The sequence below is a fragment of the Vipera berus genome, assembly GCF_964194415.1.
Source record: "Vipera berus genome assembly, chromosome: 2".
In the NCBI taxonomy this organism is placed as follows: domain Eukaryota; kingdom Metazoa; phylum Chordata; class Lepidosauria; order Squamata; family Viperidae; genus Vipera; species Vipera berus.
The window spans coordinates 232,986,572-233,000,892 of NC_138203.1; the positions used below are offsets into that span (position 1 = coordinate 232,986,572).

The 14,321-nt window shown below is 41.0% G+C and overlaps 1 protein-coding gene across 4 annotated transcripts in view; it reads right to left on the reverse strand.

The window, feature by feature from the left end:
- TASOR (transcription activation suppressor) overlaps window positions 1-14,321 on the reverse strand; it is a 44,346-nt gene that overhangs the window by 7,201 nt on the left and 22,824 nt on the right. For 2 of the 4 annotated variants that reach the window (XM_081321009.1, XM_081321012.1), the window contains exons 15-17: window positions 13,344-13,747; window positions 11,617-11,764; window positions 10,016-10,072 (exon numbers count right to left, since the gene is read on the reverse strand). In XM_081321009.1, coding sequence (XP_081177135.1) covers window positions 10,016-10,072; window positions 11,617-11,764; window positions 13,344-13,747 — 609 coding nt within the window. The remainder of the gene's footprint in view (window positions 1-10,015; window positions 10,073-11,616; window positions 11,765-13,343; window positions 13,748-14,321) is intronic. The other 2 variants (XM_081321010.1, XM_081321011.1) reach the window with 2 other exon arrangements.

A 14,321-nucleotide genomic window follows, 5' to 3' on the forward strand; every position in this document is an offset into this window, starting at 1 on the left:
TATATTTGAATGATGTATTATTGACTATTCACTGCAGGGAATATGCATTTTAATAACCTGCAAAAAGTCTTAAGATCAAAATAGTCAGAAAATATCCTTTGTTCTTTTTGTGTATTCCCTGCTTTACTTATCTACTCCATTGAGCAACAACATATCAGATTAGAGAAAGAAGGAGGCGGCTGACATTTGGGGAAGTGGGGGGAAGAGACTGTCTAGCAATATGCAATTTTTTTCTAAAAGGTTTGATGAACTCATAAAGACCATAGAAAATATTCTGAAGAAACCAACTCTAAATACTTTAAAATCACAAAAGGAATTTATTTTCAAAGCAGTAAATATGGACTCAGAAACAACAGACTGAAAAGTATTCAGAAAACCATGGACACAGAAATAACAGTCAATTTTATAAAGTATTTGAAACGTAAGACTGCAAAAATGTATTTTGGAACAGTATTTAAATAAAACAATTTGCTTTATAGATCAACTGTGTTCATAAGATGTCATGAAACAAGAGCAAGAAGGCCAAATTACTCAAGTAACATGAAGAAAGATGAATAATCCAGAGATGTAACCGAGTGCAGAAAGTTACAAGCTACTGAGATAATTGTACAAGTATTTGGCAATACAAAGGATTAAACTGTAATTTTAGAATATAAATCTGACACCAACAGTGTTTACTATTAAGATGGTTTATAAGTCCTCTAGTACAATTAGAAGAAGAGTTGCAAGGAAATCAAGAGAACAAGTTTGATATCTCCACTTCAAAACTGAAATGGAAATGGACAATGCTTACATATTTCTTTTAAAAATCATATTGGAGAGTCTCTTGAGAAAAAGCTAAGTTTATATTTAACAGACATTTTGAAGAAGAAAATGATTTTACTGCATGAGGACAAGCTGGACGAAGTGACTTAAATTTAATTAGATGTTGGGTTAGGGTTATTGGTCTGATAGACATAATTAAAATACAATGTTTTGTGCTTATAAGGTAAAGGTAAAGGTTCCCCCGCACATGCATGCTAGTCGTTTCCGACTCTAGGGGCCGGTGCTCATCTCCGCTTCAAAGCAGAAGAGCCAGCGCTTGTCCGAGGACGTCTCCGTGGTCATGTGGCCAGCATGACTAGACGCCAAAGGCGCACGGAACGCTGTTACCTTCCCACCGTAGTGGTCCCTATTTTTCTACTTGCATTTTTACGTGCTTTCGAACTGCTAGGTTGGCAGAAGCTGGGACGAGTAACAGGTGCTCACTCTGTTACGCGGCACTCGGGATTCGAACCGCCAAACTGCCGACCTTCTGATCGACAAGCTCAGCGTCCTAACCCACTGAGTTTAAAATGATTATTGAAATTCAATTTGGAAAGTATGCTCAAAAGGAAAGAAGATGAAATGATCTTTCTTTTTTAATGTATGACATTTGAGTAATTTCTAAATTTTGCAAACTATTATTAAAAGTGAATTTGAAAACATGTACGTTAAAACTAAGTTTAAAAAGATGCATTAGAAGATGAACCAAAATGGATTTGATTAACATGATGAGGTAAACTATTTTAAACAAAGATTTTATTTGGTCATGTTTCCATTGGAATATTGCTCTGGTTTTTATGCTTGAAATAGAAAAAAATTAAAATTCAGTTTGAAGATCATTATTATAAGCCAGTCTGTAACTATACAATTATTAAATGTTAATGTAAAAAGTTGAAATTGTAAATGCATTAGTATGTTGGAAAGTGTCAGAAGTTTTCCTTATCTTGCACTTCCCCTTCCTTTTTTAAAAAAATATTAATTGATCTTTATTTTCATTGTATTTAATGCTGAATAAACCTTCATAAAACTATATTTTAAAAAAGACAATATATGGAGCTGTCCTTTGAGTCCCCTTGGTGAAACAGTGCAGGAACTATCAGGAACTAAATTTGTGTCTTCTCTGCCATGGTTTCTACCCTCTGGAATTGTATCCCCCCTTCCCCACCCAGAGATATGTATGGCTCCCACCCTGACATTTTGAAAGTCCATGAAAATCTGGTTGTTCTCCATGTTCTTAGGATAACTTGGTTATTGAGCTTTTGTAGTTTTTTGTTGTTGCACATGGTCTTCTCTTTTAGACTGCATATACATTCTATGCACAGCACACATATATACGTACATACATACACATCTCACCTCTAAATTAAATAAATAAATAAAATGTATGGATGGGGTGGAAGCAAGAATATTTTACAAGGAAAGAAAGACATGGAAAAGTTAAAGGTATTGGTGTTTTAACTACTTTCCCTTTCTGTTTATTATAGTGTGCCTTTAATTTTATTAGCTAATTCATACTTTTTCTAAGCTTTCTTATTTCCTTATGCAAAACAAATAGCACAATAGGCATACATACAGACATATTCACAGTACATTTTTTCAAGTTAGATATCAACTACAGTATTATTCTTGTCTTATAAACCTGTATATTAGTAACAATAATTAAACTTAACAGATGTATCACATCTCATGTCCAATATAACTGCTTATCAACATCTGTGTCACCACAATTTCATAGTTCCTGCTGCCATAGTACTTAGTTTCAACAGTGAAAAAAACTTATTAACCCAATGCAATTCCTTCTAATAGCCAATGATCTAGTAGCCAATCTTACACCTATGACTTTATTAGCAAGGCATTTATACCAGACAGGAAATGCTAGTTCTGTGGCATAACACAGAATTATCATCATTTGATGTTTATTATATTTATCAGCTAAGTTAGCACAAATTACTTTTAAAAACCCAAACAGGGAAAAATACATAAAAATACAAAGCCCTCAATGCATAAAACATTAATCATACCATTTGGATTACTTTGCCAATTTTATACCGATACAGAGTAAAGAATTAAAGCAACCAGGTTGTCTGCATTTTCTCAGCACCATAAATGAGAAAGAGATGATTACTTCGGCTATTTTACAGAGAAAGGAAAAAAGAAGGCAAGTTTACAAATTTAATTTGAAAGGAAAGAGCAGCTTATGTTGCTTTCTGGATGAAGTATGGTTGTTGATTTGCAAAAACAGAAAGAGGAAATACCGTATATACTTGAGTATAAGCCGACTCGAGTATAAGCCGAGACCCCCAATTTCACCCCCAAAAACTGGAAAAAGTTGTTGACTCGAGTATAAGCCGATCCGCCGTTCTGCAAGCCTCTGCCGCCAGCAGAGGCTCGATCCGCCATTTTGCAAGCCTGAATACACAGGAATACCCTGTGTGGCCGCGGCTCTCGGGGAAGCCCTGGCTGTCAGCTTCCTCGCTCCACGCTGCCATTCGGGGCCCGCGCGTTCCCCGGGCAAATCGCGGCGCCCAGCAGGCGAGGAAACACGCCCGCTCCAGTCGCCCCCCCTTCCCTCAGGAGACGCGAAGCAAGTGACCGCCCGGAGCTTACCGAGGACTTGCTTCGGTGCTTCCAGGATCGCGCGCACCTCTCCCAAGCCGCCGCCGTCCGGAGACCTGCCGAAGTTTGGGGAGGTTTGGGGAGGTGCGTGCGCACCTCCCCAAACCTCCCCAAACGTCGGCAGGTCTCCGGACCTCTGCGCCCTGCCTGCCTGCTTCTTTCCGCAGCGGAAAGAAGCAGGCAGGCAGGGCGCGGAGGAACGGAGACCCGGCGACGTTTGGGGAGGTTTGGGCGCCTCCCCAAACGTCGCCGGGTCTCCGTTCCTCCGCGCCCTGCCTGCCTGCTTCTTTCCACAGCGGAAAGAAGCAGGCAGGCAGGGCACGGAGGAACGGAGACCTGCCGACGTTTGGGGAGGTTTGGGCGCCTCCCCAAACCTCCCCAAACGTCGCGCGCACCTCCCCAAACCTCCCCAAACTTCGGCAGGTCTCCGGACGGCGGTGGCTTGGGAGAGGTGCGCGCGATCCCGGAAGCACCAAAGCCTCGGCCGCGCACAAGTCCTCGGTAAGTTTTTTTGTTGACCGGAGTATAAGCCGAAGTGGAATTTTTCAGCCCAAAAAGTGGGCTGAAAAATTCGGCTTATACTCAAGTATATACGGTAGTTCTACTTATTATGTCCCATGGAACATACTATAAGACCTTCAGAAGTTGTCCAAAAGTAACTCAATAAACTCAACAAGCTTCTCCGCAAAAGAGTACTTTGGGGGAAAATGATGATCAACTCTCAAATGCTGAACTAAACCTTTCAGGATATTGCATAACCTAATAGCAGCATTTAATAGCAAAAAGGAGTAAGTTTACACGGCATTTGATAAAGTGGATCACAACCTACTACTTGATAGAAAAATGTGGGTTAGCATCACCACCAGATGTATTCGCAGCTGGCTGACCAGCCATACTCAGCGTGTGGTCCTCAATGGAACCGCATCTACATGGAGGGAAGTGTGTAGTGGGGTGCCTCAGGGCTCTGTTCTGGGCCCAGTGCTCTTCAACATCTTCATCAATGATTTGGATGAGGGGATAGATGGGGAACTCATCAAATTTGCAGACGACACTAAGCTGGCAGGAATAGCTAACACTCTAGAACAGACATGTCAAACACAAGGCCCGGGGGCCGGTTCCGGCCCGCAAAGTGGTTTCATGTGGCCCGTGAAGCCATCCTGGAAACAGTGAGGGAACGGCCCCCACTGCCTTGGCCCTGGCCCAGAGACCCTCCTTCTGCCAGAGACCCTCAGATCTGTCCCACTCCTGCCCAGGCCCCCATAGGCACCCTTGATGCGAACGATGTAGAGCTGGCCATGCCCACCCAGTAGGCCATACACATTTTAGCCACGCCCACCCAGTAGGCCACGCCCACCCCAGCCCCCTGAGGGCAACCGCAATGCTGATGCGGCCCTCAATGAAATTGAGTTTGACACCCCTGCTCTAGAAGACAGGCTTAAGATACAGAAGGATCTGGACAGACTTGAACATTGGGTGCTATCTAACAAAACGAAATTCAATGGTGAAAAAAGTAAGGTTCTACATTTAGGCAAGAAAAAACAAATGCACAGGTATAGTATAGGTGGTACCTTGCTCAATAGTAGCAACTGTGAGAGGGATCTTGGAGTCCTAGTGGACAATCACTTAAATATGAGCCAGCAGTGTGCTACAGCTACCAAAAAAGCCAACACAGCGCTAGGCTGCATTAACAGAGAGATAGAATCAAGATCACGTGAAGTGTTAATACCACTTTACAATGCCTTAAGGCCACACTTTGAATACTGCATCCAGTTTGTGACTTGTTGGGAACCGGGCCGCAGAAGTGTTGGGCAAGCGCATGAAGCTGCATTTGCAGGGTCTAGGTTGCATGCGTGAAACCAACCTTTCCCCACTACCACTGCTGCTAAAAAGGTTAGGGACCGCTGTTTTAGAGCAGGCTTTTCACCCATTGTACCACTTTTAGGATAAGGCAATATCCGAGTACAACCAGTCGCCCCGCAAGGTGTCAAAAACGACAAAAAAATGAAAAAAAATGATAAAGTACAAGTAGTTCTCGACTTACAATTCGCTTAATGACTATTTGAAGTTACAACGGTACTGAAAAAAGTGACTTATGACCATTTTTCACACTTATGACTGTTCAAGCATCCCCGGGGTGATGTGATTTACATTCGGATGCTTGGCAACTGATTCATACTTATGACATTCACAGTGTCCCTGGGTGATGTGATTAATGGCCGGGGGGGCGTGGCATGGCCATCTTATCATTCAGGTTGCCAGGGGCCTGTGGGGGGGGATCCGTGGGTCTCTGGTGGAGGGGGATGGGTGCCTTCCTTCACTTCCTCTCCCATTGTCCCTTCTTCCTTTTCCTTTCTTTCCTTCCTTCCCTCTTTATCTCTTCCTCCTTCCCTCCCTCCCTTCCATTGTCTCTCCCTCCCTCTCATTCATTCCTTCCTTCCTTCCTTCCCTGTCCCTTCCTCCTTCCCTCCATCCCTTCCATTGTCTCTCCCTCCCTCATTGTCCTTCCCCTCCTTCCTTTCTTCCTTCCCTCCATCCTTTCCATTGTCTCTCCCTCCCTCTCATTGTCCTTCCCCTTCCTCCCTTCCCTCTTTGTCTCTTCCTCCTTCCCTCCCTCCCTTCTATTGTCTCTCCCTCCCTCTCATTGTCTGTCCTTCCTTCCCTTCCAAGCAACCTGCTAGTCCAAACTACACCTCACACAACCTGCCCATCTCCCATTTTCAGGCACGTACATTACGAACTGGCTACTTCTCCCAGTCATTTTTCCCCTACCAGAGCCCAGCGTTCCCGATCCTCTGTGTACATCGTTCTTCCCATAGCACTCCCCAGCACTGTCGAGAGATGCCCATTTCTGGCCGCATTGCTACTGTTATCAAGTTAATTTTCACCCGCCTGAAGGAAGAGAGTGATGCTTTTCTCCCTCCTCCAAAGGAAGGGAGACAAATCCGAATCGCCACCAAGTCACCCTTCCTTCGGGTGAAATAATCTCCTTGCAATGCAAAACCGCAGGGGCTCCATCTTTTGCAAAGGGCAGCGCGTGCGCTCCGTGAGCAAAGGAGGAGAGCAGCCAAGCAGCCTGCTAGTCCAAACTACAAATACTGCTTCTTGGGATGGAGTGGGGTGGGCACGGAGAGGAAATGTCTGGAAATCATGCAAGAACTTTTATTATTGCTGTTATTCTTCCAAATTGCAAAGGAAAAGCAGAAACAGCCCAGCACTTGGAGACCGGCCGCACGGGGTGCATTGGAAGCCACCAGCGCCCGCTCAGAAGCCACCCACGCAGGCCACTTGGAGGCTGCCCGTGCCCACTCAAAAGCCGCCGCCGCTCGGAAACCACCCGCACGGGGCGCTTGGAGGCCGTCCGCGCCCACTCACAAGCCAGTGCCATCCGCTAACCACCCGCACGGGACGCTTGGAGGCTGCCTGTGCAGGGTGCATCGGAAGCCACCCGCACCCGCTCAAAGCCAGTGCCGCTCGGAAGCCATCGCACAGGCCGCTTGGAGGCCGCCCATGCAGGGTGCATCGGAAGCCAATCCGGTTGCTGCACAACAAGTACCTGGGGAGGGCGGAGTCTCGCTCTGCACCTGCGCGCGCCATCTGTAGGGTTCCTGCAGGCAGCATGCTTTTGGGCAGCAAGTGAGCTAGGAAGGAGCGGAGCGCGGGGGGGAGGAGTGGGGAGGAGGAAGGCGATGCAGCGTACCACCAGCCAGGTGCTCACATACCACTAGTGGTATGCGTACCACCGGTTGAAAAGCCCTGTTTTAGAGCTCAAAAAGATGCAAAGAAATGCAATAACAAGATCAGGTAGATCTGACGATAATAACTCTTATACAATACTGTAGCATTTCTTAAAGCAGAAGTAAGTAGAAAGGAAGAAATGGCTAGCTGTCCATATGAGGATCAAAATAATATTCTCTCCCTTCTTCATAAACTTGTAACTTGTGCAAGTAGTTCTTAGCCACAATTTCTTAAGAGCTACTTATAAACACACCCCGATGGTCACATGATCACATTTTGAACATTTGTCAACCAGCTCACATTTACAGCTGTTTGCAGCAACCTGCAGTCACATGACCATGATTTTTTGCCAGTTTTCAGTTTACTTCTGGTTTTCAGCAAAAAGGGCCCACTGAGTATAATTTATTTGTTTAATGATCAAGGCGTTCACTTAACAATTGTCACAAGAGTCATAAAATCAGGTACAGTGACCCCCTTCCAACCATAATTCTGGGATCAATTATAAGTCAAGGAATACCTTTAGACAGTGCTTTTTTTTGTAAAAGAAAAAGGTGCCGGAACTCACACGTCATACAACCCGCCTTGCCTACCCTACAAGGTTCCATCCAAAAAAAGGTGCCGGAACTCCGTTCTGAGCGTTCTATGAGAAAAAAGCCCTGCCTTTAGTTATTACTTCTAAAAGCCGAGTTTCAGAACAGATAAAAGGAAGTATTTCTTTATTCAAAGCATAATTAAACTGCAATTCACTGTCAGATTTGGTGATGGCCACCAACATAAATAGGAACTAAACACATTAATGTAGAATCAGACTATCAATTGGACATTAATCTTGAAGGATGCTTGCTATCTCCAGGAGCATTGGCAGCATAATTTAAACATCAGATGCTGGGAAACAAGAGAGGAAGCAATTGCTTTCTTCTCCTTGCTCGAGAGGCTCTTTAAAAACACTGATAGACCACTGTGTGACTGGCTAAATCCAGGAAAAATTTTCTATAGTCTATGCCTGAACTTTAGAGGGAAATAAACTAAGATGAATGTGATATGCAATTTGGAAATTCCACAGGAAGTTGTTGCTAAAAATACAGTTTTAAATGAATTATATTATATTTATATTGACTCCAGAAGTTGGTAGAGGACAGGAAGGCCTGGAGGAACGTTGTCCATGGGGTCGCGATGGGTCGGACACAACTTTGCAGCTAACAACAACATATTTATATTATGTCAACAAGATCATGAAACTCAAGACTCTTAACAAGATTTGAGACTCTTTAACAGGGGTGTCAAATTGCCGGCCCATGGGCCAGATGCGTCATGCCGAAACCGCACCCACCCCGCTGCCGGCAATGGAAAAAAAAGTCGAGATACATCACAACACGTCACATGACACACCTGCTCTAGAAAGTGCAGAGAAGAGCAACAAAGATGATTTAAGGGACTGGAGACTAAAACATATAAAGTACAGTGCTGAAATTGTGTATGTCTAGTTTAATTAAAAGTTCCAATATTGAAGGGATTGCCCTAAAGGGTCAACCTATTCTTCAAAGCACCCGAACAGGACAAGAAGCAATGGATGAAAACTAATCAAGGAGAAAATCAACCTAGAACTAAGGAAAATTTCCTCACAGTTAGAACAATTAATCAGTGGAACAACCTGCCTCCAGAAGTTGTGAATGCTCCAACACTGGAAGTGTTTAATAAGAGATTCAACAACTATTTGTTTGAAATGGTATAGGGTTTTATGCCTGAGCAGGGGGTTGGACTAGAAAACCTTCAAGGTCCCTTCCAAATCTTGTTATTCTGTTCTGAAACTATTTTACTCACATTTATACTTTATAGTTAACGTGACCTTCCACGTTATATTCCAGGGGGTGCAAAAACTTGGGTTTTCAAAATTAGTGTATATGTATAATTTGTTGCCATTATTTCAAACTTTTGTAAGGGGTGCAAGAATATATCAGAAGCATTCTAGGGGTGTGGGGTATAGAAAAAGGTTGGGAGCCGCTGATCTAGTACATAGAAAGCAAAATGACTGGCGAATTTTCGAAATCTAATAAATATTCAAAATCTTAATAAAATTAAGCAATTAAGGGAGTTTTATTAGTAAAAGCTCAATTATGATAGCACATTAAGAACCAAATTCTAGTGTTGAGGATCAATGCAAATGTAAAATATTCAGATACACATCTAACTAAAAAATTATCTTATTTCCAAATATCACAGATATACAAATATCAGTACTATTACTTCAACTAGGTAAAAATTGCTTCTTCCCCCAAATGCAAACAGGTAAGAAACATCTATATTTTATTTCTTCCCATATTATGACTAAGAACATTGGGGGTTTTTTCAAATAGAAGTATTTCCCAAGTGACAGTAACCAAACTGCCAAATATTTATTTATCAATGTGATAAGAGGGGGGCAGCATAATGGCTCAGTAAGACACAGGCTTGCCGGCTGGAAAGACCAAGCACCATATAACAGGGAGAGCTCCTGTCCTTGCCCCAGCTCCTGCTAACCTAGCAGTTCAAAAGCAGGCAAATGCAAGCAGATAAATAGGTACCACATCCCAAAATAATCTCCAAAAACTATGTGATTACAAAGACTGTTTTAAACGGGACCACTGCACCATGTATGATGAAGAGACATGCCACAAGTACAAGAATGAGCATGGGTACTTTAAGTGGGCTGCATTTCTCAAGATTCAAATTCCGAATATACTTGCTTCAGTGGATTAATTTCCGCAATTATGGGTAAAACTGTTTGGTTTTACAGTCTCCCCAAAATTTAATGCTGAGAACAGGCTACTTTTTAGCCACCTGGATAGCAATGGGCATATGCAGTAAAGACCATCCTTCTCACCTGTTTGGTTATCTCCATGCTTTCTCAGTTGATCCTCAGGAACTCTTCCTACCCCTCCTGAGGGAGAGCAGCAGTTAGCAAGTTTAGAGTTTCTCAATATATATAAAGTACATCCTTTCACACTTTTTGTTCTATAAACCAATTAAAATAATTAGCCCATGTCAGAGAATATAAAAGTATTAATTATTAATTTCAAGTATCTTTGGATCTCATGGAATTGCCTTTTCATTCAAGATTTGAATTCCAGAATTGATTATATCTATAAACACTGCAAGAACCAGCAGACTGGAAATTCCTGTGTTAATCATTTCTGGTGTACTAGAGGCTTGAGCTACCCAACCATGCTACTGCTGCTTCCACACCCATATTACTTCAATAATTTCACATTGTTCATTGAAAAAGACACAGAGATAACAGTTTGCATTTAGTCTCTAAAACTAAATGTGGAAATCACCACTAAAAGCAAGTAGATCCAGAAATAGCATAATACAGTGCTGCTAGGTTTTATCTCTTAGTAGCAATACAATATTTTAGAAGAAAACTGGACTTCAAATTAATGTGATATAGCAATTTTAAAAATGGCATCCTGTTGAACAAATTACATTTTAAAAAGAACCCTTGAGAAATTAGCCTCAGAAGAATTTATATAACCTTTCTTTGCATAAACTAGTATAACCATGATTTTACACAGCTCCAGAATTTTTTAAAAAAACAGGTTAAAATGAACTGTTAATGAGAGAAATCTCATTTTTAAAAATATTTTTAGAGCCAAAAGTTTTTTGGCAGTCCTGAATTCAATACAGTGTTTACAACATTATTGGAACAGAACTTATCTATAAACGTTCTGCTGAGTTCCCCCATTATCTTAAATAAGTACAATAGGTATGACATGTAGTGATTTAGATCACAAAAACTATTTAGTAATCTGCAGACCAAATCCAGACAATTAAGCCATTATATTCAAAAATTCTTATCAAAAATTACCCCACCAATAGAATAAATACTTGTTCAATTTCATTCTAAAGGAAAATAATTAAACATGCTAGTTTCTTCTTTTACTATGGAATAGAACAACCGCTACCCTAGAAACTATGTAACTTTTTTCATCTTTTATAAGTTTTGTTATGTCCCTAGTTGCATATGTATTCATGATGGCTCGTTCAGCTGACCATCTATAGCAAGAAAATACCAAAATAAATTATTAACCTCCAAACTATCTAGACAGTGTTACACCCAACATTAAAGCTAGTTATTCCTGCACTAATACAATGAAAGGACAGATTCATAACCTGAGTGTCTTTCGCAGTCATAGAATTCCATTGTTCCATCTCAACTGAGTACTGCAGAGCACCTTAGCTAAATTCAAAATAGTATATTTAAAAAATGTCTCCAAGAACTAACAATATAAACAAACAAAGGACTCAAATAAAGTCTCCACTAACAGAAGTGGGGATCGGCCTGTTGTAAACTGTCATGAACTAGCTGAATAGCCTGGAGATAAAAAATACACTATTTAAAATATTCCATATCATTTATGATACTTATAACTGGATATCTAAAAGATACAAAGATTTGAACTCTATACTTATCCTATTACTCACCTGTGATAGGAATCAGTTTCCAATGTATTTCAGTTGCCTCAGAATTGTTTGAGTTGGAAAGCTGCCTATGATAATTCTGTTCGAGGGGTGTGCTAGGACAGGGACTGGTACAACCATCAAAGCTGCTTATGCTTCCTGTGCTTGTTTCCTAAATAAAGACATAGTATTTCAACTGTTAATTACATGATGCTATGTATATTAATATAGCATATGGTAAGTGCATGTGTTTGTGTCCATGTGCATCCATGAGGGTATGTATTTATACACACACGCACACAAATATGTTACACTGTTAATTTTAATCATTTCAATATACAGTGTTCAGAAACTAACATATTTTTGTATTATATTAATTTAAATCATCAATTAAGCACTAATGTGATATCCCTATCTGTATTTACTGCAGCTCTTATTTTCAGGAAATTCAAGAACCATTTGAATTAAATCACTTTCAGACAGAAAAGAAAAGCAACTGTCAAGACTGTAGCCTGGTGATAGCGCCAGCAATACTCCCCATTACCGACTAAACAGCCAACACAAACTGCAGTCACAAATAGTACGAGAGTAAAAAAGTCATCTTCAACACTCAGACAAGCATTAACAAACCAGATTATAAGCCCGAGTCAAACTTTTGCTTGTGCCTATTTTGTTACCTTCTCTATAGATGCTCATTATTTTAAATCTACTCCTGGCAATCCTGATGTAAATATGTTCACACATTCAGCATTCAAGCCACATGGAACTTCAAACAGGAAGTGCTTTATACAGTTAGATTATTGATTCATCTAGTTCCGTGTATATCTACATGACTGGCAATGAATCACCAGGGCTTTGGACAGGTATCTTCCACAGAGCTGCCTAAACGTAGCTATGTTCAATTCACTTATATACAATCCTTCCTAAAGGAATTCTGCTCTAATGTTGCCCTATTTCTGCATCAGTCTGGTTTCACTACCTAAACTTGCCTACAAATGCCTCTATTTCAAGCACTGGATTTCCCCCCCCCCCAATTTGGAAAGTATTCAGCTTACTATGGGAATAAAGGTACATTGTTTTAGCAGTCAAGTCTTCTAGTCTACCTTCCTTCCTGCCTCTCAAATAGTGGGGAGAAAAAATAATAAAGAACTGCCACTTAAGATGAGCTGATTTTGCCAATGAAAAAGAAGTCTCCACCAAAAAGGAACAATAATATTTTTTATGTACCTAGGCTCCAAGACTGAAGTAGTAACAAGAAACTCAGTGCTACAGTAACTACAATGTCATATGCACAGCCAGTTTGGTGTAGTGGTTAAGGCATCAGGCTAGAAAGTGGGAGACTATGAGGTCTAATCCGGCCTTAGGCAGAAAACCACCTGGATGACTTTGTGCCAGTCACTTTCTCTTAGCCCCCGAAAGCAGTCAGTGGCAACCACTTCTGAAATATTGTCAAGAAAACGGCAGTGACTTGTCCAAACACCACTAGGAATCAACACTGTCAAAGGCACACATACGCATGTAATTATATAGAAAAGGAGCTGTCACTAACTTGTTCTTCAGATTTGAGTTTTTTCCCACTGAAAATGGTATTAACTAGTATAACACAATTGTTCAATATAGCAAAGTTTCATGATACCCAATTATTTTTAGCTTTACTAATCTGATCTGTCCTCTGATTTTGTTAACTGTGAGTTTTTAATTGCTCTTGAAGTTAAAATTGCAACACATTTACAAAACACAAACATTCTTACTTTTAACGGTAGTATATGATCTGGATCTGTTTCAACAGTGGAGGCATCAAAAGAATTAGGCAAACATGTTGCACTTTTTTCTAGTGTGACTGGACTTTGGGGATCCTTGAACTGCGTATCTTCATGTGTAGTATTAGGAAGCTCAGGTTCTTCCTTGATCTTTGGTGAAGTGGGCTTGTATTCAACTGTTTGCTTTGAATAATTTTCTAGTGAAGCCTGTTTAATCAATCTTGCTGTTTGAAAATCTGCATTTGTAAGCACTTCCGAAAGTAATTTCAAAACACCAGATAGGTCAGTAATTGGAGGATCAGCAACATTCTGTTGTCTCAAATCAGTATCACGCCCACCAAGATCAGCTATCATCGAAAGAAGTGATTCTGGTGCTCTTTCATCTAAAATTCCAGCTGGGGTAGGGGTAAAAATATACAGAAAAAACAAATATTATGCTAAAAGCTTCCTACTATCCCTTCATCAATTGATGGATATGATGCACACAAGAAAACACATTTCTAATATTCTACATTTTCAGCCTAGTGAAAAAAGTGTTCAATGACAAAATGTGCTCTTTGCATAAAATATCAGCAGTTACATTTATATTGTTTTTCAAGCCCAACAACTTGCTTGGATATTTTTAATGAACAGCTAAGCCTAAGAAATCTGACCTGGGTAGTACCTACAGGAGAGATCACCAAGAAATCTCACATTTGCTGACTAGACTGGGAATTTTTTTAAAAAAAAATCTCCTAAAGGCAACAGTCGTAAACTACTAGAGCAGACATGTCAAACTTGTGACGTCACGTGACGTCGTGCAACGTATCGGGATGGTTTTGCCATTGTCAGCAATGGGGTGGGCGCAGCTTCCAGATGATACGTCCGACCCGTGGGCCGGCAGTTTGACACCCCTGTACTAGAGTATATTATTGCCAGAAAGACAACATGAACATTTCCATGCAATAGCCAGAAATGGGGCTTGACTCC